Source organism: Podarcis gaigeae (assembly GCF_964106915.1).
Source record: "Podarcis gaigeae genome assembly, chromosome: 12".
Lineage (NCBI taxonomy): Eukaryota > Metazoa > Chordata > Lepidosauria > Squamata > Lacertidae > Podarcis > Podarcis gaigeae.
The window spans coordinates 21,040,436-21,057,657 of NC_139688.1; the positions used below are offsets into that span (position 1 = coordinate 21,040,436).

Consider the following 17,222-nt stretch of genomic DNA (forward strand, 5'->3'; position numbering starts at 1 on the left):
TTTTAAAATCGCCCCGGGAAGTCTCCGCTGTCCCAGGGGCTTTTAAAATGCTGGGGGACGGCAGCTAAGGCTTCGCTGCCGCCGGCCAGCATTTTAAGACCGCCCCGGGACAGCGGAGAAGTCTCCGCTGTCCCGGGAAGGCAGGCGGGGGGGGGGAGCAAAGACTTTCGCCCCCCACCGGCCTTCAGAAGAGGTCGGGGGACAGACTGTCCCCGGACCTGGTCTGAAGGAGGTTTCCATAGGAACGCATTAATTGATTTTTAATGCATTCCTATGGGAAACCGTGCTTCGCAAGACGAAAAACTCGCAAGACGAAAAGACTTGCGGAACGAATTAATTTCGTCTTGCGAGGCACCACTGTACCTTGGAAGTCGAACAGAATCCGTTCCGGAAGTCCATTCGACTTTTGAAACATCCGGAGACCAAGGTGTGGCTTCCGATTGGTTCATGACTGTGCAGGCGCACTGGAAACAATAGCGGAAGCCACGCCAGACATTCGGCATCCCAAAAAACGTTTGAAAACCAGAACAGTCATTTCTGGTTTTCGATTGTCAGGAGCTGAGGTACGACTGTGAGAATATCATCATCAATAAACTGCCCTTCATCAATAGACCCCGGGCAGCCTACGGCATAGATCACAAAATACGTAATCTATAACATGCACGAGCTTTCTTTACTAGAGGTTTTCCACTTTTTACATTTTTCACTGTCCATTCCGATGGCAATGCACTATAGATTGTTTAATAGTTAATGCAATACACATTTCCCCTTGCTTTTTAGGAGGGAAAAAGTGAGTCTTATAGAGCAAAAAATACGGTAATTTCTTTTAAACCTTTCAGTAACGTTTCTTCCGAGTTGCATTTGGTAAATTTCCCCTGCCTCCTAGGCTTGTTCACTAGGAGCAAAAATTGTTCTCAAGGCCCCTGCAAGGCAGTTCTCTGACACCAGCTGCACTGGGCTTCTGCTCCAGCTGAATCCTCTGCTGTTTTTGTTTTGCTTTGTTTCAAGTGCATTGTTTTGAACGTATTCCTTATATTTTCCTCATGTGAGCCACTTTGCATTGTAAAACTGGATATTAATCTACGTAAATTCTTAATATTTAGTAAGTCAATATTAGATCCATTTTGGGTTGCCGCCATTTTGAGATTTTACCAATCATAATCTTTTCTTTTTAAAAATGTTAAATTTTTAATTTTTAATCTTGTGTTGATTAATAGGGAGGTTGTATTCCCCCCCCCTTTGTAAACCAGGAGGAATGCTGGAATTTTTCATATGCCAACAGAAAAAAACCCTATAAAACCAATCTTCCTAGATTTCCTTTAGCTTGCAAATTTTTCAGCATGTTTTATTCATGTGGAAATGTGATGTTCTCCCCCCTCCCCTCAAATATTTTCATCTCTTATTAGAAGTATACTTTTTTTGATGAACCAAAGTATGAAAAACATTATCAACATATGGAAGCGGTTGAGGCAGATGATTATGGCCAAGCCCAAAAGTTTTACGACTATGCAGAAAAGAATGTATATGAGAAGCCTAAGAGTCCTCATGTAAAAACCAAGCCTACTGAGAGCAAGAAATTAGAACCATCTCTTAAGTGGAAGAGCATGCCTGGCTCCCGAGAGTATGTAATTCTTTTGACAGATATTGCCAATTAAAATTAATGGTTTTTAAAAAAATAATTAGCACTATGTGATTTTAACACTCCCCCCCCAAAAAAGTTCAAGTATTATTTTAAAAAGATCTGGGCAACACCCATATATATAAGGAGATAAATATATATTAAGGAAATATTTTAGTATTTTAAGGAAATACTACCGGTACTCCCCAGTAATGCAGTATCTGTGGTCCTTTTCTCAGAATTTTATTGTTCTCTTTCCAAATGAATTCAGTATAATCAGCTTGCTTCTGTGGTCAGTAGTACTGGCACAGGGAGACTTCTCTCACTTGCCCAGCTAGAAGAAAAATGTTGTACATAGTATTAAATAGTCCTACATTTTTGTTTTGCTTTTATTTTTTAAAAAACATGTTTTATTCCCGGAGGTTTACTGTGATTGCCCATGTGTGTGATTTTCAACCCTGCTGTGATAGTGTGTGTGTACACACACACACACACACACACACACACACACAAATGGCCCAGCTACCAAGGCCAAACCAAGTCATGGTCAGAACAGAATGTCTTAGGCTCAGTGCTGGATGCTGTTATTGTCCGTATCTGCAGGTTCCCAATAGTTCAGTAGGTTTGTGGACTGCACTCTCTCCTTGATGTCCAAATCTTTATTTAAGTTCTTGCCCCACCCTCACACTGCATTTGTATTAATGGGGGGGGGGGCTTTAAAGAACTTTGAGGTTTTAAAAACTAATTGGTTTTTCTAATTGGGCAATGTAGGTTTATTTTTTCTTAACAAGTGTAATACAAGAGCAGGTCATTGGTTAAAAAAATTCCAAGAGAAGACAAAACATCATATATATATATATATATATGCAGGTTTTGGTGTCCTCGGGTGTCTTCCCGTGTAAAAGTTGGGGTGTCTAGGTGACGTTTCGACGAGGTCTCACTCGTCATCTTCAGGCTGGTGCTTTCGGCTTCTTGTTACTGGAACAGAGCGGGATCTCAATGTTTGAGTTCCTATAAATACTGTAGAGGGGGTGTGGTGTCTAGCCTCAAGCCAAAGCACAACTAAGTGCAATACAGCCATCTTCTCAGGAAAACTCTTCCCAAAGTTCAAGAGGTCAAGACACAAAGACTTTAGCAACTAATCCACACCTAATGACCCACCTAAGTGGTACTCAGGATATCACTCAAGAAATCACTCAAGGTATCTCTCAAGTAATTAAGGAACAAAAGAAGAAAAGGCACACTAGCCTGGGAACTTCCTCTCTGCCCAGAACATTGGAGGCTAGACACCACACCCCCTCTACAGTATTTATAGGAACTCAAACATTGAGATCCCGCTCTGTTCCAGTAACAAGAAGCCGAAAGCACCAGCCTGAAGATGACGAGTGAGACCTCGTCGAAACGTCGCCTAGACACCCCAACTTTTACACGGGAAGACACCCGAGGACACCAAAACCTACATTCCTGTACCCGTGAAAATCTACGAAAGCAAATATATATATATATATATATATATATATATGGCCTGCATTGTTGTGAAAACTGCTGGAAAAAAGAAGAAAAAGTGCAACTGAGTGTTTTCATGCTAAATATCATGACCATGGGCCAATAAAGAATTAAGTGTGATCAGGTCCATTGAAATCATTAGGCTCAGTGCACATTTAAATGTGCATTAAATTGTGGGCAACGTTTTAAAATTCAGCAGCCCTTCTTGCTAATTTGTAAAGACATCCTGAGGCAGGGAGCAATTATATCCTTAAAAACAGGTTATCTTTGGGCCTTTTTGGTGGCATTAAGCAATTTAAATCTATCTGATTGATCAAATAAATTTCCCAGATATAAATGTACACACACGTTTATGGTGTATTCACAATAAAGTTGAATGTCATATTAACAAACAAAAATTAAATATTTAGGGGCAAAGCAAGGAAAGAAAGCAAGGATGAAAAGGAAATGAAACTGACACCTCCAGAAGGGAAGAAAAGAACCGGAGCAACATCCCCCGGTTCTGGTAAAGGGTATGTAATCTCTATGTGTAATAATAATAATAATAATAATAATAATAATAATAATAATATAATAATAATAATAATAATAATAATAATAATAATAATAATAAATAAATAAATAAATAAATAATTTATTATTTATACCCCGCCCATCTGGCTGTGTTTCCCCAGCCACTCTGGGCGGCTCCCAATCGAATGTTATATGCCTCTTCCTTGAATGGAAAAAAAAATCCCAAGAAGCTAACTATGTGATATCAGCACCTCAAATTAGCAAAAAATCTAATCAAATAGTCTAAACTAGACTGTGCTATCATCAACTGAGACTCTTTGGTTGTTTTTGAAATGGAAAGTTCTTTGGTTATTCCCACTCCTGTGCATGACCGAAGAGGGAACTCCCAAGCTGAAAATATAAACCTGTTGGTTCTGGCAGGATTGTCTCATACTTGCATCTGCTACCATTTTTCCAATCATGGTCAGAGAGGAGATGATTGCTTGGCTTACTGTACCAGCAACTTGGCTCTGAACAGACAGTTCCTTAGCTCACATTTCTTAACCAGGGTACAGGGACAGATTGATTTTTTAAAAAGCCTTTGCTCTTGGAATTGAAGTATCTCTTCCAGGCGAGTTTTCATTTTAATTTTTTTGTAACCTCTTCCCTGTGTCTCTATTTAATGTTGTGGGACTGATCTGGTATCAAAATCTCAAAAGCAAATGAATGCCTTTCTTCCAAGAGTTGTCATAGTCAGTCACATTCTTTCTCTGATTTCAGAGAGTTCATCAACATGAAATAATAATATGGGTCGAAACAAATAATTTTGATGTTAAATAAATAGATATCCCCTACCCTGTGTGGGACACAACAGTGGATTGTGTAAACGTAACATAATGAAGTTAGTTACTGAAACTAGCCAACTTGATTATAAACCAGCTATAACATAATATTAGTGGAGCAGATGGGTTGGGGGGTGGGGAGAGTGTACTTAACATTTTGTTTTCCCAGGAAAGATTCTGCCCACCTCAGTGTGCTGTTCTAAATGCACACAAATGAACGATACTGTGTCCATGTTCCCCCCCCCCTTCTATGTAAGAGAAAAGCTGCCTGGGTAGGGAAATTTGGCACGTGGGAACCTCCCAATGCTGCAATAAAGTAAAATAAAAACAAAAATTGTGAGGAGACACTCCATGTGTCCCCAACCTCCGTCTAGTTTGTCTTTCAGAGCATGAGCTCAGATTCTAAGCCAGTCTGTCTCAGCTTCAGCTTGGTATATGGAGTATACCTTACTGTTAAGTGTTGCAGAGATTCTGCATGTTTAATGTTTTGGTTATGTGGTACTTAAGTCCTCAGAATGAAATGTGTGTGGCAGTGTGTGTTACTGGTTAGCTTTTGTTTTGATTAGGTAATTTGTGTTTTATTACCTTGTATTTTTTTATGTTGTGAACATAAAAGAGATTTTTGGATAGAGGCGGTATACAAATTTAATAAATCATCATAATAACAAGTGTTCCAACAGCTACACTAGTTTTACGATTATAATAAACAGTGCCTGTATGACTACATGAAAGGTTGCTAATATGCATTATATGCAGATTACCATTTCAGTGTGGCATGCATAAGGGCTCTCTGTAAACCACATTGGAATGAAATTGCACACCAGAACTGTCTGATAGATTTCATCTTTCTGTCCATAATATCTAATGTAAGTGGTTTTTATTTTTTTGTTTAGTAAGCTTCCATCAAAGTCTGAAGATGTTAGTGAAAGTTCCTCAGAGAGTGAAGAGGAAGATGAACAACCTGAACGCCACCAGGAGATTAACACTGATTTGCCATCGGAATATTGGCAAATTCAAAAATTAGTGAAATATATAAAGGTAAACAAACTTTAACTTTTATTTAGAAGGCTGCGAATAATAAAATTATGTTTGTGTTCTAACTGAATTCGAAACTTCATTCCAGTTTGTTTCTTTTCTCCCATGTTGCTATTCAAATTGCACCATTTTTCTCTTTTGGAAGCTTTAACTTACTTATTTTTTAGGAGTACCTGCAATTCCATTTTTACTCCAAACAAATGGCTATGATTGCGGCATCAGTCATGCTCCACTGGTAGGCATGTTGAATCTGAGTGGAATAGCAAGGCTATTTCAGTCCAACAGATTGAGGATTGTGTCCACAGTTTGCTAATCCAGAGAGAGAGAAAATGCATTGACTTTGACATCAAAATATACCAGTGGGATCAGCAACAAATTTCTAGTCAGAATGCCAGCCAGCCAGCCATGTCGTTTCCCAGGATACTCAATTACCCTCTCACCTCCCAGTTTTCTGACCTCTGCCCAGCTGTCTGCTAGCATTCCATGGCCACTGAGCATGCTCAGCGTTTATTGGGCTGTTTGGGGTTTCCCCCACTAAGTATTTGGAGTTCTGGAAAACTTGAAAATTTCCCCAGGTCTGCTGGTAACATCTCTGTTGTGCACGGATGGTGCTGTTTTATCTACATAAGGATCCACATTTGGATAGGGAGTGATAAATAGGACTGTATGCAGCTTTGTATAAAATTCACTCAGATTGAAGCTCTTTATCCTCATGGGTTTGTTTTCTTACATGACAGTTATACAAACTAGATATTCAGGTTTCTGATTTGCTGCAACAGGCAAAAAAAAATACTGTCATGTGGAGCTGTATTTATTTTTGCCTCTGAAAATGAAAGAAAATGCAGAAATGCAGGAGCAGATATGTAATCTTTGTACAAGCAAGGATCTAAACAAGAGCAAAACAACAACAGCATAAATCTCTTTTCCGTAAAAGTAAACCAGTGACCCACAGTATCAGTTTTGTAGCTATAATGAAAAACAAAACTATTTATTGTGCTTTGTTTTAAAATGGAAGACCCTCAATTTATATTTTCACTTTCCTATGTTATCTATGACATACATATGAAAACGCCATGTAAGAATTTCTATTAAATTTAAGGAGCATGGCATGTTATCTCCCATTTCTTGTCTAGAAGACTAGGAAGAACAGCAGACTTGGTCTATACAGATAAAGCATATATAATTAATTCCAGAACACGTCTGCTTGACTATGACAGAAGTATGAAGAAACATAAACTAGCATTAGATGATTATTGCAAATTTGTGTTCTTAAACTATCAGGTAACATACAGGAGTACTATTATTGTGCCATACACACACTTGCTAGTTGCAGGAAACATGATACAAGCATGCCATGAGGCGTTCATAGGCTCATGATATGAGGATGATGGGAGACCAAGGGTTCTCCAGAGGCCTCTAGGACACCACCTAGGGTGGATATCATTATGCTTCCACTTGCTTGAAAGGTAGAAAAGTGCCATCACTCTCTGAGGCTTCTGAGTTGCCTCTTGTCTTCAGTGACAGTTCATTTTTTCTGCCCTTTCTTGAAGAAGAGATTTTAATCACTTGGTCAGTTCTGGCCTTATTTTACTGTTTTTTTATGTGAACTTCCAGGATTGTTGTTGTTGTTGTTGTTGTTGTTGTGTGTCTTTTACTCAATAGTTTTCATTGCCATTTGTAGTTCAGAATATACTATTGTGTTAATTCCAACCCTTCCACCTCAGACTCCTTGTCTGCTTTCTTCCCTTACTTTCCCTGCGGCGTTTAAACACCTGCTCCCTCTGGAATTAATTATTCTTTGCTAATTGATTTCATAATTGATTACTTATTTCTTCCAGCGATGCTTACTCTTAATTAACTGCTGTGATGGATTACTCTACACTTCTGTTTGATTTCCCCTCTCACTATTGCATGTGTGTTAAAAAACAACAACCATGCATATACCTGTTGGCAGGCAGATGTATTAACTTTTAGCTGATCTTTCCTCTAATTTCTCTTTAATTTGGTGAACTTACCTTGAGCATGGTCATTCATAGGGCTCATGGCATGAGAGACAATGGGATCTCCAAAACCCTGGCACATCTGATGAGTGTCTGCCTGCCTAAAATGACTTATTGGGTTCCATTACCCCCTTCCCTGTTTCCTGGCCACTGCCATTGCTGACAAATGGGACACCTGAGCCAGGGCCTTAAACTGAGTGTTGAGAAATCTCATAGAATCAATGAATCATCGAATTGTAGAGTTGGAAGGGACCTTGAAAATCATTTTGTCCAAACCTCTGTATGCAGCTGTCCCATACGGGAATCGAACCCTCGAACCAACTGAGCTATCCAGGCTGGTCCAATCTGTTCTTTTAGGCAAGAGGTAAAAAATTAGCTAGTCATTCCAATTAGACCTATCTTTTTGTTCCTCCAGCTCCCCTGCCAGATCTGCTAAAGTACCTTGCATGTACTACTGTATTTTTCGCTCCAGAAGATACACCTGACCATAAGACGCACCTAGTTTTAAGAGGAGGAAAGGGGGAAAGCCCTGTTTTTTGGGGGGGGATCAGCTCAAAGTTGTGCAGCTTGTTTTGCAAAGGGGAAAAACTCCCTTTTTTGAGGATCAGCTCAAAGTTGTTGAGCTTACTTTGCAAAGGGAAAAAAATCCTGTTTTTATGGGGTTCAACTCACAGTTCTGCAGCTTCTTTAGGAAAGGAAAGGGAGCCGTTTCTACAGTTTCCAGACAGATAATCTAATCAGCCAGTCACATGTTGCTGGGGAAACAAACAGCCTCCATCTGCAGAACATTCAACAGTGGAGGCCTGGGCAAGGGGGCGGGGCCAGAAAGGGAGCCAGCGATTGACCACACATCCGCTCCATAAGACGCACAGACATTTCCCCTTACTTTTTAGGAGGAAAAAAAGTGTGTCTTATGGAGCGAAAAATACGGTACTTTTCATGTATAGTTTGGCACAGGCTGTGTTTCATAGGCCAGTGTTTCCCAACCTTGTGCCTCCAGATGTTTTTGGCCTACAACTCCCATCATCCCTAGCTAGCAAGACCAGTGGTCAGGGATGATGGGAGTTGTAGGCCAAAAACAGCTGGAGGCACAAGGTTGGGAAACACTGTCATAGGCAACACTATCAATTCCATAAATAATAGAACATTTGTATTTAATGTCTTCATTACTAAAGGCTGGGGGAAGACAATAGTCAATAGTCGAGCCAATTCACGATATACATATAAATAAAGACTATCAACAGTTCCAAATAAATTTTCAGTTACAAAAAAAGACTTCAAACCTTGTGACAAATTAATGTTCTGCAGATGACAGAGGGGAAAATAGCTGCTAAAAGACCATTGTAGATTGCAAAAGAGAAGGGTGAATGATAAACAGTGACTCGCAGGCTCCCGACATGAAAGGGAAGTGTGGTGACAGTCCTGTTGCGTTGTCCTTTGCTGTGCTTCTAATTAGGCCATATATCCATCATAGTAGCTTTCCAAAATAAATGTTTATTTGCCTCTTGTTATCTGCTTGGATTTAGATGCTCATAATCATAGAGTGGAAAGTTGAATTGCTTAAGATTGGCTTAGGGGAAAAAATCGAGAGACTGCTTTTCTCTAGACCCTTCCATAAATGTCAAAAGTTATACAAGCCTTTTAATTTGTTTCATTCTTTTTTGCTGGATGGATTGTTTTAAGCACTGTATGATGTTGCTGGATCAAATTAGCTGCACAGATAGCAGCTGGAAAATGAGTTATGAACTAGTTATACTCGATTTTTTTTTCTTCACGATCCATTAAGTGTAGATGGTAATGTAATTGCTCATGCAAATAGCTCTCGAAAGGAAAGAAGGGAACTCTCCAAGAAGAAGAAAAGGCCGAAAGGGGAGGAAGGAAAGAAAAGATAATGCTGGCTCTTCAAAACTCTGTTGGTTGATAAAGGAAAATTTATGACTGTAGTGGTCACAAAAGTTAAAGATTGAAGCATATAGAGTCAACTTTTTTTCAGGAAAAAACCCAGATAATTAAATAATGGAATCAATAATTGGCCAGTAAAATTGAATGCCTAAAGAAGGGCATTCATAAATGTAGAGGTTCAAAATTACTTTGCTTTTTAAGTACTGTGTTGTATACTTTCTCAGTTCTATTCTTCCACATTACTATATTCCAGCAGAGTTTGGAAACAAGCATTCACTGCAGTTTAAGTGGTCGAGGACCACCACTGGATTCCTGTAGGACACAGTGTAATTCATGTTATGTACATAAGGCAGCAGTGTGTCACCACTCCTGCGGATGGCTGTTTCTGCTATGATAAAGAAAAAGAGCCATGGTGCCTAGCGCCATAACAGCTTGTTGCCGAGGGACACCTGCAGTTGTTTTACCTGATCTAATGTCTCATGTGATAGACCACTTGTGTTTGACTTGGAAACCCAAAATATTCTGCCACCTGGATTGTATCACAAATTATATTGGCCTGAAATGATGGACAATGAAAGCATTGTTCCCCTTGTAGGTAAATACTCTGTTCATATGGTTTGTGCCACAATTGTGCTACAATTGGCATCCATTCCTTGCACCACCTCTTAAAACCACAAGGGCTTTTAAGCAGAGAAGCTAAATAGAAATCTCATTTCGAGAGGCTATATGGATATGCTACTGAATTCATGGTTCTGGGGGGGGGGGGGAGGACTTATTATGGGCTTCCTGGAATTACCTGGTCAGCCATTATGTGAAACATGATGCTGGATTAGACTGATTTTTGGACTAATCTAACAAGGCTCAAGGTACTCAGATGTTCTACGTTCAGAGGCTGAAATGGGCGTCCATCTGGCAACTGAAAATTCAGGGTTTTTTGCAGGGTGGGACGTTGCGGGTGGAATTGTCCTTAAATTGTTTTCTTTTCTTATTCTTTATATCGCTTTTAAAAAAAACAAAACAAATTTTTTAAACTGATCAAAACTAGGTAATATTCCAGATGCTATCATATGGCATGCAGGCCCATGTATGTTTGAATCAGATGCCACAATCTGAGAGATGTAATTTTTCAGACTTGCCCCGATATCTCAGTAGTCTTCTTCAGTGAGTTTAAGACGTATGCTTGCTGAGCCAGTGAATTGTTTATTCCCTGAAAGCATTGTTCCCCTTGTAGTTAAATACTCTGTTCATATGGTTTAGTTTTCCCTTGGAAAATCCATTGGCTTCATTGCAACTAAATTGCCCAACTTTTTATTCAGGCTCAGCTGCTTGTTGTTTCCTTGACAGCCTGAAGAAGCAATGGTTCTTCCCAGATTAGTCTTGTTAAATTTCTTTCGCAGACACTGTTGCAGGCCCAGCCATGACCCCACACCCACTTGTGGCAGCTGCAACTCTTGCCAGATGCGGAGAGCAGTTCGTCCTCAGCTTCCTCCCCTATTATCAGCCCCACTTTGAGAAGTGTGCAGTGCTTTCTCTGGCATTTGACATCAGACAGAAGCACCAGTTTCCAAAGTGATGTCCTTGCCATTTGTCCTCTGATTGGTCTATGGGAGCATCGTAGAAGCTTGGTGATGAAACAGGAGTGAAAGTTGATCAGCATCTGTTGATTTTTCTCTGAGTAATTTGTATTAGGCCAGCAGAATTTTCACCTCCCATTGGTTTAATGATAGTGACAACAACAACCACAATTTCTCTCTCTCCTAAATTAGGCTGCAGATATCAAGAAAGCTTGGGATCCCAAGCTTAGTGTGAGCTCAGAGTTCCTTGTTGCACCTTTCTGAGCCACTATTTTGTACCTGGCTCCACTTGGTTGACCTCAGGGTTTAAGTGAAAAACGGAGTAGACTCACACCTTAAGAGTCCCTACCTTTTGTTTAAAAGGCTTTTGTGCCTGCACCAGCAGTGAAACCAAATGCCCATGTGAGCGGCAAAAAAAAAGCATACCAAAAAAGTACACTCTCATAACCTGCAAGTGTCCCAGAAAAACTGGGACATCTCATTTCCCCCCAGGAGAGCATGGTTGCCGTTTTGGTCGCTGTGATCTTGTGCAATTTTGCACAAAGATCTCACCCTAAAAAGCAGTGCCCCCAAGCATATGTTTTTGTGTCCCATTAGACCATGGCCCTGAAAAAAGCGGCTCTGTGATCTCGTGCGGGTCACGTGACTGACACAGGAGATATGCATCCTGGTTTTGGGACTCAACGTGTTGGAGGGTATGCACTCTTCTATAGACTTTCAAAAAGTGCACTTAACAATATTGCTGTAAAACACTGAGCCAGTCTCGGCACCCACCCCTTTTCCCAATGCCCTGATTCTCATTGCTGAAACCAAAGGGAAAGCATATCATTTAATTTTCCTCCAAATTTGTTTCCTATACATGTTGACTGCATAAACCAGCTTATGGAGAGGTTTTAGATGCATGTGTGGAAGCCCCGGTGGTGGTGGTTCATCTCCTGCTGTGTGTCTGCGAGTTGAGCTTGGAGAAGGGGTTCAGTGATGCCTTGCACCTCCTGCTCCTTCTCTATTCCCAGTTTCCACACACAGAAGGGACTTTTTAATCACTTAGGTGCCATCAGGCTGCAGTTAAAATGTGCAGTGTGCAATTTAGGAACTTAAGATATCAGTGTTGCTATTTCTTACAGGTGCGAAATTCAGTATGTGTTTGCTAGCCGCTGGTGCTTACCGTATTTTTCACTCTATAAGACACACTTTTCCCCCTCCAAAAATTAAGGGGAAATGTGTGTGCGTCTTATGGAGTGAATGCAGGCTCCATAGCTTCAGCGATAGCAACACAAAGCCTCCGGAGCGCAGCGGGAGCGCTCCCGCCTCACTCCGGAGGCTTCAGGGATAGCTGCCTGAAGCCTCTGGAGTGCAGCGGGAGTGCCCGCGTTGCTTTCGCTGAAGCCTGGAGAGCAAGAGGGGTCGGTGTGAACCCATCCCTCTTGTTCTCCTGGCTTTGCTTCGCTGGAGAGTCTTCACAGCTTTCCCTCTCTGCGCAGCGCCCCTTCAGCGAAGCGGGAGGAGAAATGGAAGGGGCTCCGTTTCTCCTGCCACTTTGCTGAAGGGGCGCTGCACAGAGAGGGAGAGATTTTTTTTTCTTGTTCTCCCCCACTAAAACAAGGTGCGTCCTATGGTTGGGTGCATCCTATAGAGCAAAAAATACGGTACATCACATAATGGTCAAGTTCCTCACCATATCAGAACAAAATGAACGATGAAGTGTCCCAATTTATTGCTGTTTGCGGAGTGTTTAGGAGGAACTCGCCACATTCTAGAGCAGCCTTCCAGACGTTTTGGACTACGCATCGCACGTTGATTGGGAGTGATGAGAGTTGTAGTGCGAAATGTCTGGAAGGCAGCAGCTTGGGCGAGACTGCTCTACAGTCTTCACTGGGAAGCAGTGATATGAATGACAGGCGCAGTGCCTCTGCCAGTCTGCTTCATCTTTCCCATTTCTGCCCTTCTCCTTTTGCCAAGTGCAAATCTTGGCTACCAGCAGCGAGAGACAAGCCACAGTCCAGATTATGTTTAGTCTCCCTCAGTGTACGTTTTGTACGCTTTGCAAGATGAAGAGGTCAGGGAGTTATGTAGCTGAGAGGTATAAGCAATGGCCCAGTACAACCCTTTGATTCCAATATGGAAAGAATGGTTCTTTCTGTGTCTTGTGATTATTATTTTTTATTCTGTTTTGTTAGCAGAAAACCTGGTAATAGTTTTAATCTGAATTTTACTGCATGCACTCCCTTGTTATTGAGACATACCAGGCCCGACGGTGTCAGTCCTTAATTAGCTCTTAAACAATAGTCATTTTCCACGCGCTACAGACATGTAATGTGAACATTATGGAATCTGTGATTTTTATCATGGTTATGATTTTCCACTGGCCCTGGTTATTTTAATCTGTATGTTTTATTCACTGCCAGGCTATAGCCCAAGAACTCCAGAGGATTCAGGAAATGGGGCAAGGAATTATTCCATAACTCAGTTATACTTGTCCATAACTCATCTCTAACAAGTTGCAGCTTGACCTGTGTTCTGTAAAATAGAATGAAAAGTTGGAGCAGAAAAATGAACATTTAGAAACACGCTTGTGTTTTTCTTTGAAACAAAAAACAAAAACCCTGTGCTAAGACCGTACTGGGATACTTACACCTTCATTCCAACAAGCAGTGCAACCACATAATACCTTAAGTTTTCATTTTGTATTGTTTCTCTCTCTCTCATGTATATATATATATGTGCTTTTTTAGTTCTTTTTATGGTGTGTTTGTAAATCACCTTCAGCCAATAAAAGAATATTTCTAAATAAATAGTAGTATTAGTAATACACCTGCTTAAGTAAAAGTTGTGCATAAACTAAATAACTTTTCAAATTAAAAAGCTGAACTTTGCATCACAGTTTCATTTAATTAGTAATATACTTTGCTGTGATGCAGTATCATGGAACCTGAGATGTAATCAGAGCATAGCCTTTTAAGAGTCAAACTTCCCAGCTCCTTCGTTAGTTAATTAAATCTATACTGCTCGATTCACCTCTCCCCCCCCAACCCCCCCCCCAAGAACCCGACAATACCGCTCTAGGTCGCTCACATTTAAAGTCTTGTAAGCCTAGCTTTTAAAATTGTGCTTACAAACTTAACACGTTTTAAAGCATATTCAATAACAATGGTGTTTTGGAGGATATAATATTAATGGGTGCATATAGAGGAACATCTTTCTCTCTCTCTTGCATTTTCAAAAGATGGCAGGTATAGTCAAGCAGATATGACAGCAGTTCCATCCATGTGTGCCAGAGTCCTTTTTATAATCTCTCTGTCAAAAGGCCTCCTTTGGTTGACAACAGAGCTCCTTTTGTCCCACAGTGTAGTCGAAATAGGAATATATGCAGGGAAATGAGACATTTGCTTCTCTTTTGGATGTGATCTGTGTAGAAGAGAATGCTCAGAATCGAATTCTACAAGAGCCATATGGACTCCAAGGAGCCTGTGGAGTTTGTGAACCAGACCCATTGTGCTCACCAAGTGAGAAATTTCTATAAGGAGTAACAGAGACATCTTTTCCATTATTTCCCCTTCCTTTGGCTTACTCACAAGAAAAGTCATTAGGAGACAAAGTTTCATATTTGTAATTGTTTTGTATTAACTAATGTATGCGGTTTGGTATTCACCTCTCTACATTTTTTTGCATTGTGTAATACTGTAATTGTTATTGTTCCTTTAAACCCACTGAGTTAAATGGGCTATTTCTTATATTTTCAGAAAGATGGCTTTCTTTATTTACAGCTGTCATTTGCCTTGATGCTGAAATTCAGCTGCCGCCCAGAGATTGGTTAGAAAACGTTTTCTCTGTGAGCATGCTACACATTCTTTTTAGAATTCACATTATATTTTCATTTAAATTTGTGGATATTTATGCTGAACCATCCTATAAGAAGGGCTAGACTTTCTGAAATGAAATCTGCCTTTAATTTAAAGCTTTAAAAGTGATTGTTGCAATGCCAGTAGAATTTATTTTGCATCCAACATACTGTATCCGATTTCAATGGCTGTAACAACATGATGCAGCTTTTGTGTACACTTAATAGAAAACTAACCATTTCCATGTTTGTTAAGCCTTGTCCTTGAAAGTGTTCTGTAAGAACTACTAGACAGAAAAAAATAATTGTTGTGGCAACCAGTAGTAATGGTTATGCTATAGAACTAATGTGTCAGAGCATATGAAAAATATTTTATTGTGGTTTTGCTTTAAAAAATCTATATTAAACTGTGTAAGCAATCCTGAAAAGCAGAGGGAAAAAAGATATTTTTTTACATGAGATTTATTGTGAGTGAATAAATACTTGCTTTAGCATTTTTGCAAAGAATGGAGTGACAGATCCGCCACCCAATCGAATGCCAGGGCAAAAAAGAGGGGGGAGGTTTTTTTGCTGCAACAGCTCCAGGCTACTTCTCCTGAGAGCTCCTAGAATCAAATCTTTCTTGGGATTGTTGGGGCTCCAAAGCGCCCAATGTCTCACTGAAACACCTCATTTGGGGCTTTCTGCTGGCGGTACTCTCTACTAGCAGAGGCCAGCTTAGAGATGTCTGCATGTTATTTTACCTGCCACTCCACCGTCAAGATGGGGTGGGATTAGAATTACATCCTTATTGAATCTTCGTCACTCATCATCACTTTTAATTTGTATACAGTGGTACCTCGGGTTAAGTACTTAATTCGTTCCGGAGATCCGTTCTTAACCTGAAACTGTTCTTAACAGGAAGCACCACTTTAGCTAATGGGGCCTCCTGCTGCTGCTGCACCGCTGGAGCACAATTTCTGTTCTCATCCTGAAGCAAAGTTCTTAACCCAAGGTATTATTTCTGGGTTGTGATTTGAGGACCGTCTCCCACTTGGGGATAACAAAGACACGTGGACACAGCATATTAGGCTAGAAAAGGGCTAGAAAAGGGCTAGAAAAGGCCACAACTTTATTGATTACAGCATGTGAGAAGAGGTATTGGCTTAGGCATTGGACAACCACAAATTTTGACTCCACCCACTCAGAGAGGGGTGCGTCAGACGAGGGTTAACCACGGATTAGCGGAGTCTGTAACCTAAAGCGTATGTAACCCGAGGTGCCACTGTACTGTCTTTCTATCTTACAATACCCAAGGCAGTTTACAAGCTGAAGAAACAAAGAATGTACACCTTATAACAATCTAGTGCAATGCAAAAAATGTGATAATAAAACATAACTTTAAAATAAGCAACGTACATGAAATAAAGTAACATTCAACAATCATTAGAATAGTACAGAATATTAAGTATCAGCATATAAAAAATTAAACAGAAATCCACTTTTAACAATTACAATAAATAATTTCTAAACTACAATCAGTAAAACAATGGCAAGCCACAGTGCATAAAATAATACAATACAAATTGAGAAGCAGAGACTGGAGGGTGGAGCAAGGCAGGTGGAAGAAGGCTCTTGAATGCCATTGTTGTATGTCAGCCACGATATAATAGATAAATATATACCCAGTACTAGGAAGAGTATAGTTCAGATTTAGATATACCTTTGATTGAACAATCTTTTTGGTGCCAGTCTCACAGAATTTTTAATTTCAAATGGTCTAACGCTTTTAGATTGGACAAATTGGTTTCTTCTTACTGGCTTTAGGCTGGTCTTCGTTTAATTTTATGCTGTTTTGTTTTTATGGTAGTTTTTGGTAAAATGTTTTGACCTTTATGTTGCTTTCATGGGGATTGTTATATAGTTTTGTAGGATAGTGTATGTATGATATTGACTTTTGTAAACCACCCAGAGGTCTTTCTTCAGTGGGCGCTATAGTAATAAAATAAATAATAAAAAGTAATCAGAAATGAATAAACAAATAGACTCTAACAAAAAGGATAAAATATGGCTATTGTCCTGTTTCATTTTGTTTGTGTTTATTACTCTGTCCTCTTTCTAACTATGCATTTTCTGTGTCAGAATATTTTTTTAGAATCATAGAGTCGGAAGGGACCGCGTGGGTCATCTAGTCCAGGCATAGGCAAACTTGGCCCTCCAGATGTTTTGGGACTACAAATCCCATCATCCCTGACCACTTGTCCTGTTAGGTAGGGATCATGGGAGTTGTAGTCCCAAAATATCTGGAGGGCGGAGTTTGCCTATGCCTGATCTAGTCCAACCAGTGTTATAAACTGAGATATGAAAACTAGGAGGTAGATGGCACCTAGGTTGCTGGCGCAACAACGGAATGTCTAGGTGTGTTTTTTTATAACA

At 40.1% G+C, this 17,222-nt stretch overlaps 1 protein-coding gene across 5 annotated transcripts in view; it reads left to right on the forward strand.

Annotated features, from left to right (window-relative positions):
• The window catches only part of ODAD2 (outer dynein arm docking complex subunit 2), a 92,093-nt gene that overhangs the window by 33,450 nt on the left and 41,421 nt on the right, over nt 1-17,222 (forward strand). For 4 of the 5 annotated variants that reach the window (XM_083704693.1, XM_083704691.1, XM_083704694.1 and 1 more), the window contains 3 exons: nt 1,407-1,621; nt 3,535-3,636; nt 5,352-5,496. In XM_083704693.1, the coding sequence (XP_083560819.1) occupies nt 1,407-1,621; nt 3,535-3,636; nt 5,352-5,496 (462 nt within the window). The remainder of the gene's footprint in view (nt 1-1,406; nt 1,622-3,534; nt 3,637-5,351; nt 5,497-17,222) is intronic. The other variant, XM_083704695.1, reaches the window with a different exon arrangement.